This window comes from Lissotriton helveticus, chromosome 7 (assembly GCF_964261635.1).
Source record: "Lissotriton helveticus chromosome 7, aLisHel1.1, whole genome shotgun sequence".
In the NCBI taxonomy this organism is placed as follows: Eukaryota; Metazoa; Chordata; class Amphibia; order Caudata; family Salamandridae; genus Lissotriton; species Lissotriton helveticus.
Window position 1 is genome coordinate 385,344,496 of NC_136068.1, and position 18,000 is coordinate 385,362,495.

The 18,000-nt window shown below is 40.2% G+C and overlaps 1 protein-coding gene across 1 annotated transcript in view; it reads right to left on the reverse strand.

Annotated features, from left to right (window-relative positions):
• Window positions 1–6,184: 6,184 nt before the first annotated feature.
• LOC144768501 (fer-1-like protein 4) overlaps window positions 6,185–18,000 on the reverse strand; it is a 936,890-nt gene continuing 925,074 nt past the window's right edge. Inside the window, exons 43-45 of the mRNA XM_078652210.1 lie at window positions 15,828–16,105; window positions 10,057–10,157; window positions 6,185–9,211 (exon numbers count right to left, since the gene is read on the reverse strand). Of these exons, the coding sequence (XP_078508336.1) occupies window positions 9,031–9,211; window positions 10,057–10,157; window positions 15,828–16,105 (560 nt within the window). The 3' untranslated portion in view covers window positions 6,185–9,030. The remainder of the gene's footprint in view (window positions 9,212–10,056; window positions 10,158–15,827; window positions 16,106–18,000) is intronic.

An 18,000-nucleotide genomic window follows, 5' to 3' on the forward strand; every position in this document is an offset into this window, starting at 1 on the left:
GAAGAGAGCCAATATCAATTGACACTCAGTGGCACTGTGTGTCAAAGCATGTTTGCACTCCTCAGAAACTCTGCAGTGTAACAGATGTCTCTGCTGTTGTTAAGGTGGCAATGGAGGGCCTTGGGTGTAGGAACTATTGGGCCTAGAAAGGTATTCCCTACGCCCCCCCTCCTTCAGAATTTGGAATGGGGCGATGCAGGTGACACTACCACCCCCCATCCCCACCCCCTCCCAAGATTTAGAAGTGGAAACTGAAGTGTAAGCAGTACCAGACAGAACTTGTCTCTCTAGAGTCAATCTGCACCTCACCTGATTCCTTGAAGTGCTGTAACATGAGGAGCAAACTCTGTGGGTGCTCTAAGACCTCTTTGTTGTGTTGTCTGTTTAATTGTGCTCATTGAGGTGGAAAGCCTCTCCTGAAATCCGTCAGATTGTTGGGCCAGGCAAGCCAAGAGTAAGAAGAGAAGGCAGGAGTTGCTATTAAATTAGTAATGTCAATGTTACTGCTGGCTCCACTGACTTAGAGAAAAAAATTATTATAGGAGAGGCTCAACACCTTAATTGCTGCAATTAAATGATTATCCAAAAATGAAGGGGTCTCAAAACTCCCACCGAGTTTACTCCTTAGGTTACAGCTGTTCAAAGAGACACTTGGGAAGAGCAGGATGATTTTAGATCGGCAAGTACTGTCGCTGCCTGATATTGTTTGATCAGGGCATGTGGAAACATTCAAAACTGAAATTCACACCTTTAGGGCCGTATGTATCAAGCCTTTTTTCCATGAGCAAATGGCCAGATTCTCAGAATCGGCCCGTTTGCGAATTGGAAAAAGCATTTTGGTATGTATCATCCCAAAAGGCCATCGCAAAATAGAAAATTGCAAAATTAGCGATTCTCTATTTTGCGAATGCAATTAAGGAATTGCAAATTGCTATTCCTTAAATGCAATTCTGGAAGCACCAGAAATTTGCTATTTGGCCATAAGGAATTACAAATTACCACCAACTTCAAGTTGGTGGTAATTTGCGATTTTCTTTAAAAAAAGCTTTTTTTAAATGTTTTAAATGTGCCATATGTCGCACATACATACCCTTACGCCACGTGTGTGTGTAAAATGTGCACACATGCATACTTCAGGGGTGCAACAGGTTGTCCTTTTGGCTCCCTTGCACCCTTGGAATTGCATTCTCAATTTGTGATTCTTTAATTGGTAATCGCAAATTGGGAATGTCTTCCCATTCATTCCTATGGGCCTCTTAGCCCATAGGAATGAATGCAAAGAGCTTCCTTAATTGCGAATCTCAATTTGCGATTCGCAAAGAAGGAATATGTAGGATTTACAAAATATTTAGCAAATCGTACATACATTGCATTTTGCGATTCTCTAATTGCGATTCGCTAAAAAACAGCAATTTGAGAATTGCAAAACTCTTTTTTGATACATATGGCCCATGATCCTAAGGCTACACACATGATTCTATGAGTGTACAACGTCAATTTGATTCAAGGTGTTATAAGTGTATTTATTGACCTTCATATACTAACACTTATTGAATAATACCATTGGAATAAATGAACATAAAGCATTGACCTTTTGGTGAAGGGAAAGGATTTAACCCTGCAGTCTCTGAACTGTATTATATGCAGTCCTGGGCTCAAATTCCCCTTCTCCGCTTGACAAACTTGTGTGACCCACAGCTCACTGAGTTACTTCACTATGTATTATTTTTCGTAATCACCCTTTTGGAGAGCACAGTGAAGTACAGGGTCGGCTCTCTACACAAATCCCACTTATATGTGGTTAATATAAAATAATCTAGATTCACATGTATCTAAAATATAGGCTATATAAATAGAGAAGATGACCACTTACACATTTTGGGAAACTGGTTTAAACATTGTCAAGGCACGTGGCTATTACTAAATGTTTCATACTTAAATAATACAGATTTCAATAAATGTCACTCGATTTAGTTATATAATCATGTGTACCTAATTGAGGCACTGAGAAACATTGAATAAAATATATTTTTCATTTTGAAGCCTTAATCAAATGTTTTCATGCCCACTGATGTCTGATTTATATCATTTGATGACTCGGCTTGTGCTTTGGCTCTTAGAGTCAAGTCAGACCTCTGGTTCAGCTTTTCCCAACCCCCAGAATTTAGTATTGACTATGTCCTTGTGCAGGGTGGACACAGAGCTAGGCACTCCAAGAAGGAGGGGCCAGATACTTAACCTCCAGAATAAATCCAGGGTAGGAGTGAGTCCTTGGAAACGACCAGCTAGGAACCTCATGCCCACACAGGCACACAAATAAACCACAATGTTTGGCACCAGTATGGTGTCTATGTATCTTTTCTCCCTGGGTGTAGAGTCCATGACAGGCTGCTACACATAGAAGCTATGTATTGGAAGGGACATCAGTGCTCCACAACAGTAATAGTCTGGACAGACTGTTTTCCAAGAAGTCTGCTGCCCAAATTCCAGACATCTCCAAACCTGATACCTGACTGTGCAGGGGCTTGAGCACAGTGAAGCCTAAAGCCTAAGGGAGTGCAAATATCAGAACAGAACCCATGAAGGTGATATGAGAAAGGAAGTGAAAACATGGATTGGCCAAGCTGGTAGGTCTGGTTTTAATGTGCTTATGCAATATGCATGCAGTGTTAGCAGATTAGAGGATGCACAGAAGAGAGAGTCAGTAGATAGCAAGGGTCTATAGTTGTAAAGTGGTATGTTGTGTAGTTTAATGCAAGCACATAATTTGATGTGGAAGGACGCAGCCAACAGTCGTAGGCTATAGATGAACACTCCACTGGGATGAAGCACCATTTGATTGACAAAGTCTCAAGCCAATTGCTGAGAGAGACCAGTGGAACAAAGCCTTGGTTGAAAGGGTAGATCCAAACCTACTATGTATAGTTGGCTCTATAGGTCTGTTTAAAAGCTGAGTTGTTAAAGCCCAGACTGAAAATGTTGTGGAAGCTGTACATGTATGTGAGGGTATTTACTCGTGTTCATGTGTATATGCACATGTGATGTGTGTGCACAAGATAGCATATATATGGGAGTCTGCTGGTGCCTGGTCCTGACATATTAGTGGTAATTCTTAAATTATGGGGGACCTCAGTGGCATAACTACGTGCACTACTTGGCGCAAAACACTGATAAATTATTGGCCTATTGTGGACATTCATCTCATGATAGTCCCCACCCCTTGGCATAACACTGGCATTGGCATATTGCAGCAATTCCTGACATATTGTGCGCATTTATACCATCACTGTGTCCATCCCTGGAGTAGAGAAACCTGTAATAATGGTGGTAATTGTTGCCATATTGTCTGTTTCCAGTGAATTTTTGTGCCCGGACTTGGTATAATTCTGGTCCGCCATAATAGTGGTAATTCCTACACTCTTGTAGGTACCCAACGCATTATGGTGCTCACTTTTGGTCGTTTTGCTAGCCTGAACGTAATGGTGCTAATTTTTGGCGCATTGTGTACATCCCTGGCCCGATAGAGTGAAAATGCAGGGCAGAGTCTATTCATGTGTGGCAGTAGTGCATGTGAGTACTGTGAAAATGGTAAACTGGTTTTTAAGTACAAACATGTTATTGTTCACGTACACTGGCAATCTGTTGTTTAGGTAATCACATTATTTTTTATCAAAATGAAAACAATATATTTGACAGTAAAAAGTATGAGCATTTTATAACTTTACAAGCCAATGCTTGGTAACAAAATTACTGAATTTCCGAATATATATTTAAAACAGATATTTGATCATCAGCACCACTGTCTTAAACTCTTATCTGTAAGTTTGACTAACCCATATTCGGTTTGTAAGGTCCCCACACACTGTGCACCAGCACTGTTGTATTAGCCTGTAAAATCTGTCTAGCTCTGCTATACTTACAAAAAGGGGGTGGTGATGGACAGAGTATCTGAGTTAATCAGAACACTCCTACCCAGTCAGCAGATCAGGGCTTGATCCATCACCGTTTTTTAGCTCACTGCACCATCCCAGTTCAGAACCTGGCTATATGCAAATTAGTCTGTCCCTGGCCCAGTGCATCATGGGAACAGGGCAGACCAAACTACCAAGCCAATTCTTCACTGGAAAGGAAACAAGCTTCCGGGGAGCTAAAAAACGGTGATGGATCAAGCCCTGATCTTTGGACTGGGTAAGAGTGGTCTGCTTAATTCAGGCACTCTGTTCATCACCACCCCCTTTTCTGAATCATTTTGTCCACCATAAGCGTGGAAGGGTATACTCAGATGTGAGTCCCTTGCTCATTGCACCATCAGGATTCAAGCAAGCCGGGCCGACGAGGCTGAAATGCCAGAAACCGGTCCCCGGTAGCTTGTTTCCTTCCCAGTATAAGAATTGGCTTGGTAGTTTGGTTTGCCCTGTTCCCATCATGCACTGGGACAGGAACAGACTAATTTGCATATAGCCAAGTTCAGAGCTGGGATGGTGCAGTGAGCTAAAAAACGGTGATGGATCAAGCCCTGATCTTTGGACTGGGTAAGAGTGGTCTGCTTAATTCAGGCACTCTGTTCATCACCACCCTCTTTTCTGAATCATTTTGTCCACCATAAGCGTGGAAGGGTATACTCAGATGTGAGTCCCTTGCTCATTGCACCATCAGGATTCAAGCAAGCCAGGCCGACTAGGCTGAAATGCCAGAAACCGGTCCCCGGTAGCTTGTTTCCTTCCCAGTATAAGAATTGGCTTGGTAGTTTGGTTTGCCCTGTTCCCATCATGCACTGGGACAGGAACAGACTAATTTGCATATAGCCAAGTTCTGAGCTGGGATGGTGCAGTGAGCTAAAAAACGGTGATGGATCAAGCCCTGATCTTTGGACTGGGTAAGAGTGGTCTGCTTAATTCAGGCACTCTGTTCATCACCACCCCCTTTTCTGAATCAGCTCTGCTATACAGCAGAGATTGTGAAATTTGTGGAGTTGGGTTGTTTTGTAGTTTTCCCACCGCTCTTCTTCTACGGAGATTTTCAGTTCATGATAGGGAATCTACGTGGAAGTGTAGACAGATACTATGATAAATGAAAGTCCACAAGAAATAGCGTTCTCTAAATCACCTATAGCACCTACGGCTTTTTTAACCTTTTTAAAGGAAATTTGGTTACATATTGACACCAATTTTTCAAAGTGATCTTGCTGGGTAAAAGTCCATTTTAAAACCATTGCAGATATTGTGTGACACACTCGCTTTGCTTGCTTGCTGGCTGCAATTCAGGACACGTATTATGCCCACCAAAGATCACAAGACGCTACTGGCCACTTACCAACCCCAACTCTCTGACAGAGCTCTCCTAAAGCTCTCTCTTACAGTTCCCTCCATCAGTCATCTTACCTTTGATAGTGCCACTTCTTAAACGGCTCTCTCCCACAGTTCCCTCAGCCTTTATCTCTTTTCTGCATACACCACCTTCCCACATTAATTTCTGGTGATATTAAATAGGTCTAAGGTCGCACCTTTGAACCCGGCCGTACCAGTGGGGATTTTTTGGAAATAGACACCCTGTGGTAATATTATTCTTTCACTCTTTGCCCTATCTGTGAAGTCACTTTTAGAATTGCTATGTGTCATTGGAATGTTATTCATGTAATGGGGAATGTTGTGTTACCAGTGTTCTAGATCAGAGAAGCGGTTGGAGCTGATCTGATCTAGACGCTTTGGCTGGGGCTCCAGTGGGTCCTAGGATTTAACTTAAATAAATCCTTATTTAAAACAATACTGCCTCCTCCGCTCTTTACAGGCCCCCTGCAGCTCGGGGCCCCCTGCACAGCAGGGGCTGTGGGTTCCTATGTTACACCACTGAGTTCAATGCATGTTGCAGGAGAGGCACCTGATGCTTTTCTCAATATCTAGGGTTGAGGGGATGTAGAACTATGCATTGCTACAGACTACTTTGTCTTCAAATGGCCTAAAAACACCTTGGAGTGTCCTTATTTTCAGGTCAATATTTCTATTATTTTCACAAGGTAACAGTTAAATATTAAGGCTATCAATCTTATGCAGGGATATCATTACAAGCCAGTTCACTGAGTAGTAATAACATGTTATCCTGATGCCTCTGTCATGAATATTTATGATGCCTTACTCTATAAAAATCTAGCATTATCATCACCCCACATAGAGTCGTTTTTTAAAAATATCTTTATTGCATTTTGGTTATTATAAAATTACATAAACAGTATGAAAAAAAATATACAAACTTCTGGATTACTTGTAATCCTTTGTACTGATTTACCTGGGATACTTACTTTATGAGTTGCTGCAAATATATATAGTAAGTTTGTCTTTGGCATTTCATTTCTATCCTTTTTTTGACTTCAGATTTTTCCATACTAATTTCTCCTTATAAAGGCAGCCAAACCTTGCTACACAGCTAAATCTCAGCCTCGATTAACCATGTAAGGTTTGTTTTAGGATGAGTAAGCTAAACCCTGAAGTATTTGAAATCCCTCATTAAATGTGATAATTTACTGGGTATGAAAATTCAGTGGTTGAATAAAAAAATAATCACATTCATATAAAATACACAGAGCCTTATGATGCAAAGCAGCACTGCTCATGAAATCACTTCCACTTCTCATATAACACTTGTGGATCAGGGTTCGGATACCGTCTTTGTTCTAAGTGGTGAGTCCTCAAGCGATGACGGTGAGAATGAGAACTGTTTCGCATGTATCACGGTGCAAGCTTTCCATATGTTGTAAATCACTGCCTATATACTCAATGCTTTACAGAAAGAGATATTTGTTTGCATTATGTTGACCTTGTAGTTTCCTTTTTTTGGTATGAACACAACGAAAGAGCTACTAAATTTGCTTTATCTTAGATTGGACAAGTAGGTGTTGATTCATGTGTCCTTTAAGTGCTATCAAAACACATGTTTTGTGTCAGAACATGCATGCGCCATATTCTAAAAGGCCTGCCTAATTCATTAATGTTAAATCGGGAATCTAAAAAAAACCTTCATGTTTCATAGAATCCATCCTAGAAAGGCAGAAGGCCAATATGACATCTGAAATTATAATAATATGGTAATTTGCAATAATATAATTATAGAATTACAAATGCTTATATCGATAGGACTCCACATTTACATATTAATGTTGTGGGTTTTCTATTTTTAATTGTTCATTTCTAAACTGTGCCTCTGATTTGGTCTTTAGTTTTTTCTGCCTTATGTGCTGCTTACTGGCACTTTATGTTTGAAAAATCCTTTTCACCACATACATAATTTTTTTTATTGCACTTCATAAAGGGATGGGGAGTTTTTGGGGAGATTGCTATTCTAGCGTTGGATTCGGCAATGAATAAAAATAATTTCCGATGTAACCTATTTAATCTATATGGGAGTAGTAAGGGCTCTAAAATCTGAATTTAAAACAATAAATAGCAGTTAAGCGACCAATTGATATGCATATATCTGTCTACCCATTGTCACTGTAGGTGTCATCGCTTTGCTACTGCAATCAGCTGTTCTCTATTTACAAAAATACAATTTTTGTTCAATTGATGTAGGCCTTTTTGTTTTAATACTTAAATTGTACACCCCTAGATAACTGGTTTAATACGGTATAAAAATAATCCTTGAATCGAATTGATTTGCCTTAGTGGATTTTTCTCACCTTTCCTGTTGAAGACTAAGTGGTTATTTACAGATAATGTTTAACTTTTTCTCCCAGAAGGTCATTGCCCATCATATTAGATAACTCAGCAAAAGCACATATGTATTTCCACAACTGAAACAGTAATCCTTAGACCACACCGTGTGCTGAAACTTTGTATCTCAGTCATGGAATGCGCAATAGAAAATAAAGTGTCATATTGCTGTAAATCTGCACATTCCACTATTGAATGTGCATTTCTGTCCACAAAATATATTCAGCAATGTAAACCTTCTTACTTAACCGTGATGTGTATATCATATGTTTACAGAATAAATATGTTTCTGGAAAATCACAGGAGCAAATTTTACATTGATTGTAAGCCTAAAAAACATAATTAGGTTAGTAATAATAATAGGAGGTCTATATTGGAATAGAATATAGTAGCCGGTTCCTCGCTTATACACACCCCTCTGGAACACATACTCCTAATTCCTTTGCATCCAAAGGACGAATGCCAATTCTCAATCTGTGAGAATGAAAACATTATGAAGAAGTCCCATGTGTAATCAGCATCATCTTGATATAAGAAATCCATATATGAATCTATTTAATTATTGTCTATGTTTTAAAGTCACAAAGTGAATATTAAAGACACAATTGTGGCAAAGTATGCCTATTCCACCTGTGTATTTATGAAGCTGCCATAGATTTAAATACATAGAAGTACATCGAAAATTGAGTAAATCAAACCTATTTGTTCATAACATCCTCTTTAGGAAAATTAGAATACAATACTAGAACACAACATGTAGAAATAAAAAAAAGCTTGTAATTAATTTGCACATACTAGAAAAATTCCTTCAGTTGACCATCTATAATTTAATTCAGCATATCATTAAGGCTCATGATGCTTTTAGATACAAAGAGGCAGCTAATAGTCTCGGTAAACTTATGACATTATCAAACAGTATTAATTGTTTCGATCTAAAGTGCAATTTGTTTGGTAAGAAATGTGGAAAAAACGAGCACTCATTAGGAGACTTCTTCTTTCCAAGTAATGTCAAAAACTGTATCCATCTTTCAAATCTGAGGAAAGAAGATGAAAAGACCAGAAATTTCAAATCGAGCTTAATCCGGGCAACGATTTGGTTCCACCAATAAGCAAAATAACGGAAGATTCTTGAACCTATCATCAAAGGGCATCACTTAATTCAGTGTTGCTGGCATAGTCCTCTGAAGGCAGTTGAATGTAAAGGGAGTTCAACAAAAACTGTAAAATGTGTTAGTCTCACTTCCAGATTGATGTACCGCGGCTAGGTTCTAGATTCCAAATTTACTGATGATGATCAGTTATCTGTTCATTTGGGAGGAATGTCCTTTCAACCATTAATGATCTTTTCACTGATGTATCCGGGCATTGTGTACAGAATCAGGAATAAAAATACGGACAGAATCGCAATGATAAGTAGGGCAATGATGTATTTCTTGTATCTCTTCCAGATGAAGAAGATGAACGTTTTCAAGGGATTCACAAACCAGTTGAAAGATGTTTTTGGGCGGCTGTAACAAAAAAAGAACATTTATCAATGTGGGTAATTTCACTCATATGCCTGCCAAGTTTTATACAGATCTAGCTAAGCAGGGAATTCATTTCCTGAATGCTGCCTGTCAGATTCCTCATGGTAGACCCATCATGTGGGAAATATCAATGAAGTGCTGAGTATCATCTACATGCACTTCAAAGGTGGAAGTTTGAATCACTTTGCATAAGTGCTGAGGTTTCATCGGGGCACCTCGCCATAATATCCCTTACAAAAGGTAAAACTCTAAACTTGCCATTTCTGTGAAGTTCTGAGGACAAGCAATTTGAGAACTCTGCTCATGATTTTGTACTGAGATGGGATGGACCTCTGCTGTCTCCTGAAGACTCATCCTTCCCTGGAAAGCCTTTAAACCTGCAGGACCTGGGGATACTAGAATGAGTGCACATTTGCTTAAGGGGATGACCACTGGACGCCACAGTCTGTAGTTTGTTTTAGTGAGCCATTTTATAGAAGGAATAGATGATCAATTTACACACAGACTAATGATGTTTAATCCTCTACCACCACACTATGCATAAGCCAATGAATGGCATTTTGCTGTTTACAGTCTTGTGTGTGGATCTGACTTCATCTGGGCATAAAGACACTTTGGAAGTGTAGGTTATTCTTACACATGGGTCACAACACTTGCTAAGTATTGGATTCATGCTCAATTTCAGTCGACAACTACTGAAGATAATAATATCAAAGGGTGGCTTACGCCAAAGTGGGCTTAGGGATCTGGTCTCATGTGTCTGACTTATTGGAAGGTATGTTAATGCAAGAGCTGCTGATACAAATACAACTTGTTTATATACATACTTTGGTTTCTCCAGTGGTTCTGGCTCCTTACGCCCAAGACCAACAGGGGCCTTTTCAGCCTCCTCTACTGTGAGCAGCTGGAACTCAGCTTCTACCTTGCCCTGTGAAAAATAACCATTAGATCAGTAAACTCATACACTCACAAAAAAATATTGCCAACTCCAATCCAGAAATATGTGACTGTTTAAAAGTGTATCACGTTAGAACGAATTCCTATTAAGGTGTTAACAATTAGTCTTCGACAGAGCAGTCAGAATTGCAATTATTACATTTTCTGTGCTCTCAAATGTAACTTCCTGATGAAAAATATCTTTCCCATCTAATTTCTATTTCAATACAAGGTTGTATGCCCTTCTCACTGCAGTGATATCATATGACTGCTGGAATACTTCATCAAAATATTTCTTAGGATTCCATCTCTTGTTCCTTCTCAACAGAGCAAGTATCGGGTATCAGTAGGATGCTCACAATCTACTGAAATAAAGTACCAATGCAGGGTGCCATCCTTTCAAAGAGCGCTGAACACTGACTTTGGCAGGAATGATTAAACCCAACCCAAGACAGAACTGGACTCCTTCCATCTTCTCACAGGACCTCACATAACAGCTGTCTGGATTTCAGACATGGCAGGGCACCCCATCCAATCACCTCTGCATCCACTTCCATAAACTGGATATTTTACAGTAAGTCTCAATGAAAGATTCTCAAACACTGGAGAGTGTAGATCAGGTGACCACTCTGCACTGTACCAAGAAGTAACTCAGTTAAAGAAATAAAATACTTTAACAGGGCAAAAGCAATTGGTTTCAAATGTGGCTCAATGGTTGCTACTCCAATAGTCCATTGTTAAAAATTTACATGTATTAGTAATTTACTCAGTTCGTTGAAACCCAATATAATTACAAATATTCAGTTGAATTCCCAAGCCTTAGGTTGACTACGTAGTTATAGCTTTTACTACATTTAAAATTAGGACCTTATTACGCGTATGGCGGTCCTGGGACTGCTGTACTTGGGATGGTGGCCTGACTGCCACTATCCCGGCGGGGCTGTAAATGGTCGTGGTGTCAGCACCTATGAGCCTAACATACCCGCTGCTCTGACACTGCCGCCGCACCACCAGCCCACCCTGGATTCCCCTAATAATCCAGCAGGCGGATTACTTACAAGCTTGGCAGTCTTCCTGAGATTGCCGCAGTGGCGGTCCTGTAAGAAGACCTACGTCCTTCGTCTAAAACGTCAGCCCAGATGCAAATATCACCAGATAGTAAACTCTGTGCAGACATGTATACTGCAGACACATATACCCATAAACTGCAAGGTTATTTGATAAAAGCAAAGACAAGTTTTAAAGATTCTGGGGTCAAATGTTTGTGAAAACACTAGATTACACTTGAAAGCTAAACAAGTGTTTTTCAAAAATACTGTCTTAAGGGCAATGAAGAGAAGTCACGGAAACAAAGAGAATGGCATTCAAGACACAAGTAAGTGACTTCAAAATCTATATTAGCTATCTACCTGACTGCTAAGGTTAGACAACCTTCACAATCATTACTCAACCTGATATCAAGAATCAATTAAAATGGGTAACTGCAAAATGAAATTATTAGAAAAGGTGAGCAAGCCATATGAACAGCCTTTCAACCACATACTCCCTCACTTTATTTATCCCCAAAGTTAGAATAGTTTTGCTAATATGGGACACAAGAAGGATACAGGTTTTGAAATGAAAATGTTAATTTTCAGAACTAGACGAAGTGAGATATTCAGCAAGGGCACTTACATTCGACACACAGATACTTAAGGAAATGTGGAAAGCGCTGCCTCGATTAAGAAGTACTGTTCTTTTGAGACATCTCTGGAAAGGCTTGCAATCAACCAGCTCATCTAACAGTACAGTGCAGGAGTTTAGGTACTGTGTATTACATCACTTTGTACCAGTGTATTTATTATCAAGTGAACCAAGAGTGAAGTAAGAAGGTTTTCCATGAACTACACTGTATAAGGATCTAAACAGATGAATTGGACGCTGTGCTATGTCCCCTTATTGCCTTTCTGTTATCATAGCTTGCTATAATATTATATGTACACTCCGCAAGGGCCCAGCATGAAGTGGTCAGTGTTTAGATTAGAAATAATTCTACATCACTCTTCATCACACTCCAACTCTGCACACGTTTAGAAAGGGAATTTATGCTTTAATTAGTGAAATGTTCTAGAGAAACTGGCATGGCAATATGGGCCAGATGTACCAAACACTTTTACTCATTCTGTATCTATGGGAAAATGCGTTCATACATCTGGCCCTATATCCTTTAACACCTCGAGGCAAAATTGATACTGGTAAGTAAGGGTGTATTCCATATGTGGGCATCATGAAATTTTCATTAGCATTATGGGGAATTCATCTACCAGGCCTGAGTCTGCGAGGTGAATAGTACGAGGGTATTATGTTAATTTAACCTGTGTAGCACCACACCTTAGAATCCTGAGGACACAGCAACCTATGCATGAATGGTGACCTCCCTTTGAGCAATGGTGGCCAATTCCAGCTTTGGTTATCACAACTAACAAACTGGCACAATCAGCTCATGCATATCAGAATAGTAATATCTGTAGGCCCACACTTTCAGCTGCCCATTAGAAGCAGCATCCCGGAATGTTTAGCAAAAATTTAGAATAGTGTTATTATTTTTTAAATATTCGGAGTAACACGGCTATACATTTTGGAAATAGTGTCCAAAATATCATCGCACCTTGGCGTATAATGGCATCAAATCTTTAAAAACTGATGAAGGGCTGGTATGAATGCACTATTGCCCTCCCAGAAATACAAAAAGTATTACTGGGCAGCGCAGCTCATCGCAAGAAATTACTGAGCCCACCTCCCAGAGGGGGATCCAGCATATCATATGGAGAGACAGGCCATGCTCCCAGGGGGGTACCTTAGGGCAATTTACGGAGGGGTGCGCCCTAGTTCCTTTCCGACCCCAATAACAGTAACACTAACTCTTTGGCATACCATACTACATGCCTTGGGCTGCCAGGATAGACTCACATCGGCCACTCCCCGGTGGGACAACATTCAACTGGGAAGACTGGGAACCCAAGAGGGATTTGACAAGTGGGACCTCATCGGTATCTCCAAAGTAGGTGACCTGTAGAGAAAGGGAGGGGTCATCCCGAATAGCACTAGTTACAACGCAGGCGTTTTCTACACATGCCATTACAACGCTAAGTCGTTACAATGACGGACTGACTGAATTATTTATTAAGCGCACTATTGACGAGGCATCTTAGCGCTGAGCGAGGATAAGGAGTGGCTGCTCCTGAACTAGGATTTTCTGAAAAGCCAAGTTTTTAATGCCTTTCTGAATAAGATCTTGTTAGCTTGCAAGCGTAGTTCTGTAGGGAGGGAGTTCCATAGCCTTGCCGCTTGAAATGAAAAACCCTTGCCATCCCATCGGGCTCTTCTTATCTTAGGGAGGTAGACCAGCCCCAGACTGCCAGATCTTAATGCGCGGGTTGGTACATACCGTCGAAAGAGAGATTTGATATCCGCTGCTCCTCCTCCGTATACAGCTTTGTGAACTAGGCATAACGCCTTAAAGTCCACCCTTCGTCGGACTGGGAGCCAATGTAGCTGCCTTATGCCACTCAACGCCGGGTGATGTTTAGGAAGATCCAACAGTATTCTTACGGCAGCATTCTGCAATGACTGAAGTTTGTAAAGCTGTCTTTTCCCAGCTCCAACATACAGTGCATTACAGTAGTCGATTTGCGATAGAACCAAGGCTCCTACTACTGTTTTTCCTAAAGAAAAAGATCTAAACTACAGGATTTTTCGCAGGACCTTAATCATAAAGGCTGAGGTAACTTGACTAATTTGTGAGTTAAGTGTTAAGTCAATGTCAATCCGAAAAACCTAAATTCTTTGCTTTTGGCACAGGGATGGGACAGGTGCCAGCTTCTGGGGGCCACCATAGGTGATTCCAGATTGAGGGTTTATGGCCAAATTCTACTACCTCAGTTTTCTCTGTATTGAGCTTTAAGAAGTTTGTAGTCATCCAGCCCATCACACTTGTGAGGCAATTTCGGAACCGTTCTTCTGTAGCTTCAACACTCTGTGTAAGTGACACCACTAACTGGGTCTCATCTGCATACGACACCAGTGTTAAACCTTGATCTTTTATCAATTTGGCCAATGGGGTCACATACAGATTGAACAATGTTGGGGATAAAGCTGATCCTTGAGGGACTCCGCAAGGGAGAAAGAATTCTCCGGATTGAATTCTGTCCCAGTAGCTTTGTTGTACCCAGGAGTCCAGGAAGGACCTGAGCAATGTTAAGGCTGTGTCCTTGACACCCACGGCTCTAAGCCGCTGCAATAGGACCACATGATTTACGGTGTCAAAATCGGCTGTTTAATCAAGTAGGAATAAAACAACTCTACCATGACCTTACGGATCTCCTCAGTTGCCATTATCAGAGCAGAATCTGTAGAGTGTCGTGATCTGAAACCATGATGAGAGGGGTCCAGGATATTGTTAGAAACCACGTACTCCATCAGCTCCAGATGCATGGCTTTCTCTAATATTTTTTAAGGCAATGGGAGACAGGATATAGGACAATAGTGATTAGTGTCCTGAGGGTTCAGTGGTCTTTCTTCAAAATAGGTCTTATACAGGCCATTATCAGAGCAGATGATGTGTTGTTACATCGCATGCCATTACAATACAAGTTGTTACAACAACTTGGTGTAAGGGAGTGCTGGAGTTTGGAATAGTATAATTTGCTATTCCAACTTCAGTGTGTGCAACAGTAGGGAAGGTGTTGGATTGAAAATCTAACAAATCCAACACCTTCTGCCCCCTACAGCAAGTTGGTGTACCAACTTGCGTTGTAATGGCATGGTATTTCTGGCATCTAAAAGGATTTTATGTTGGTTTAGTATTTAAAACAGGTGTTATTTCTCATGACACAAGATTTTTGACTGTTGTTTTTCCATTGATGCAAACATGCACTGATTGTCTCTGGGACCAGTGTATTTGCTTACTGTGCCTCTTTAATTGGTATCACGTGTATATTTTTCTCAGAGGCACATGCAGTAATTTGTACTGTAGGGAAATAATGCTCCCAGGATTATTAGAATGTTTAATAGCTTTCACTTTAAATTGGCCTGTTAAATCTGTGTGTTTTTAGACAGTCAACTTAAAAAATGGTCCCGTAAAATGGACCCTTTGGTCTGGAGTTTTCCAAAGCTTGCTTGAAAGTGGAACTTTACATACCCAAAGTTGAATGGATTGGGTGCATTCGCTGTACTGGGACATTTGGGAGAAGGGTAGGACATCCAAGTATATAGCTATGCCTTGGGTTTTGATGGAGTGCAGGACAGGTTTGTGTCTGTAACTTGTTGGTTTGATAGGGCCAGGAAACCCAGCAATGGAACTTTTATGGGTTACCAGAAAGAACACGTAGGTATGGAACTGTCATGCGGGTTAGGGGTGTTGGCAGGACAACCAGGTAGGCATCTTTTTTGGATGGCTGGGGCAACAATATCCAGATATGGGCCCATGTGGGTGTAAAAGCAAGAAAATGCCAGCGGTATGCCCTTGCATAGTTTTTTCATCAAGATACCAAGCAATAAAATGTTGCACCTTTTTACTTAATATTCAAGAAAAATTATGCATATTAAGCGAAATAACATTTCACAAATTACAAACAGCCTGCATTAAATAATATCTGCTGCCAGTGTGTTATTTTGAACTCACTGCCAAAATGTATGTATTTCCGGAAGCATCTTTGAATTGAACATCTTCTGGGTTCACATTTTTCTTCTTTTTCTTCTTTTTCTTGTCCTTTGCTTCACGCTCTTCCCGTTCCTCATCTTCCTCATCTTTCAGCTTGATCACTGGCCACCAGCCCCTCATGCGCTTGTTCCTGAAGATGGAGAAGCGGGGCGCCGCTCTGTCTTTTGCCATCTTGATTGTGCACTGATTTGCAGTTTTTGCTGCACGCACCATGTCATTTAACCTCAGCTCAATGGCACCTAAAAACACAAGAGAATGATACAAACGAGTTAAGAGTTATGGCTTCCAATTCAATGGTATGCTGCAATTCTACAAAGAAGAAACAGACAGTAGGGTTAAGTACTACATTTAATGCCTGATTTATATGTTGGTGGGAAAGGAACTCAGTCACAGAGCCAACAGAGTTCCCTTCAGGGCCGGACTGGGAACAGAAACCAACCCTGGCAAACTGTTCAGCTGCCCCCCACCCCCTGGGGTTAGGGGGAGTGCAGCTGAGAAGTTTGCGAGGGCCGGTTTTGGCTGATTTTGTTGCAGGGGGCCGATATTGCCGACCCCTGGTAACAAAAAGGCCCCCCCAGGGGCCAAAAACCGGCCCTCACCCTAGCGGCCTACCGGGGAAATGCCCGGTGCCCGCTATGGCCAGTCCGGCCCTGGTTCCCTCCCAGTCAACATAGAGATCGGCCCACCCGATCTATATGCGGTTGTACCTTAAATTTGGCTACAGCGGAGACTATGTCTCCACCTTAGCAAAAATTCTCCAACAACCCTGCGGCGTAAGGGTCGGCAAAGAAATGTCTATATGTCCACCTGCTAGCCCAATTAGGACATAAAGCCAATTTTTACTATCTTTCACCACCAGGCGAACCCTGGTGGTGAGGGATAGTAAAATGCAAGTAATGCTCCACTCTCCATGGGAGAGGACTCCCATGGAGAGGGGACCTAAACTTTACAAAAAGAAAATCCCAATTCATGATTTTCTTTTTGTAAATAAAAAAAGAATACTCTTTGCTACAGGGCTGCATCCTGCAGATACAACCCTGTAGCAAAGAGTAAAATACATTCACAGAATCCACTGTGACAGCGGTACCTGCCAATGCTTTTATAAATTGCCACCTGCTTGATGGTCATTTATAAATTAGGCGAGCAGTCCTTCCGTCACGGGGATGTAGTAATTTAAACTATTCCCCAGGAAAGTGTGGCAGGATTTTTATGCAGATATAAATATTACAAATATCTATTATGTATCTAAGAAATTAATATTTGTTTTTAAAAACAGCCTGGAACAAATTGTATTGGTGTGTATAAATATATATATATACATACATATATATATATATATATATATATATATATATATATATATATATATACATACATACATACATACATACATATATATATATATATATATATATATATATATATATATATATATATATACATATATGTATATATATATTCACCGAAAGAACTATAGGTTTCGGGCAGGTTATAGGTAGGAATTAGCATTTGGGAAACCTTAGAAATTCACTGAAAAAAACATAGGTTTCAAGGGTGTTAAAGTTAGCTGGACATTTCACTCATACAAAACCATTGAAATTCCTCCATTATAGTTAGTTGTACTAACTGTAACTCTCTCAATTACCTATAGATTCACTCATACATGTTGTCAATGATCAATATAACACTCTCAAATATACTTATACACCTATATTGACATTACACACCAGCACACATCCTATTCAGTTATGCAGTCATCCTACTCACTTTTGCAAACAATGTATCATATTTACATTTACTCAGCTACACACTTATATAAATAGCACTTCATTTATTCATATAGATAGTAACTCATACTTAGTGTGTTATGTAATCACTATTACAAGTATACAGTTATCTATACAGTCACTCATGCAATCAATGAGACTTATGTATACTTGTTTATATACAACAACTGTCACATACACTGCCTTTTTTTTTCTACTTTGTTGGACATGTACCATTGACAAATATATTTGCTCATCACCACACCCATAAAGATATTCAGTCACCCAAACAACTATTATAACACATAGTCTTAACGTCATATATCTACTGAATTAACTATTCACATATTTCTGGGCAGTCACAGATC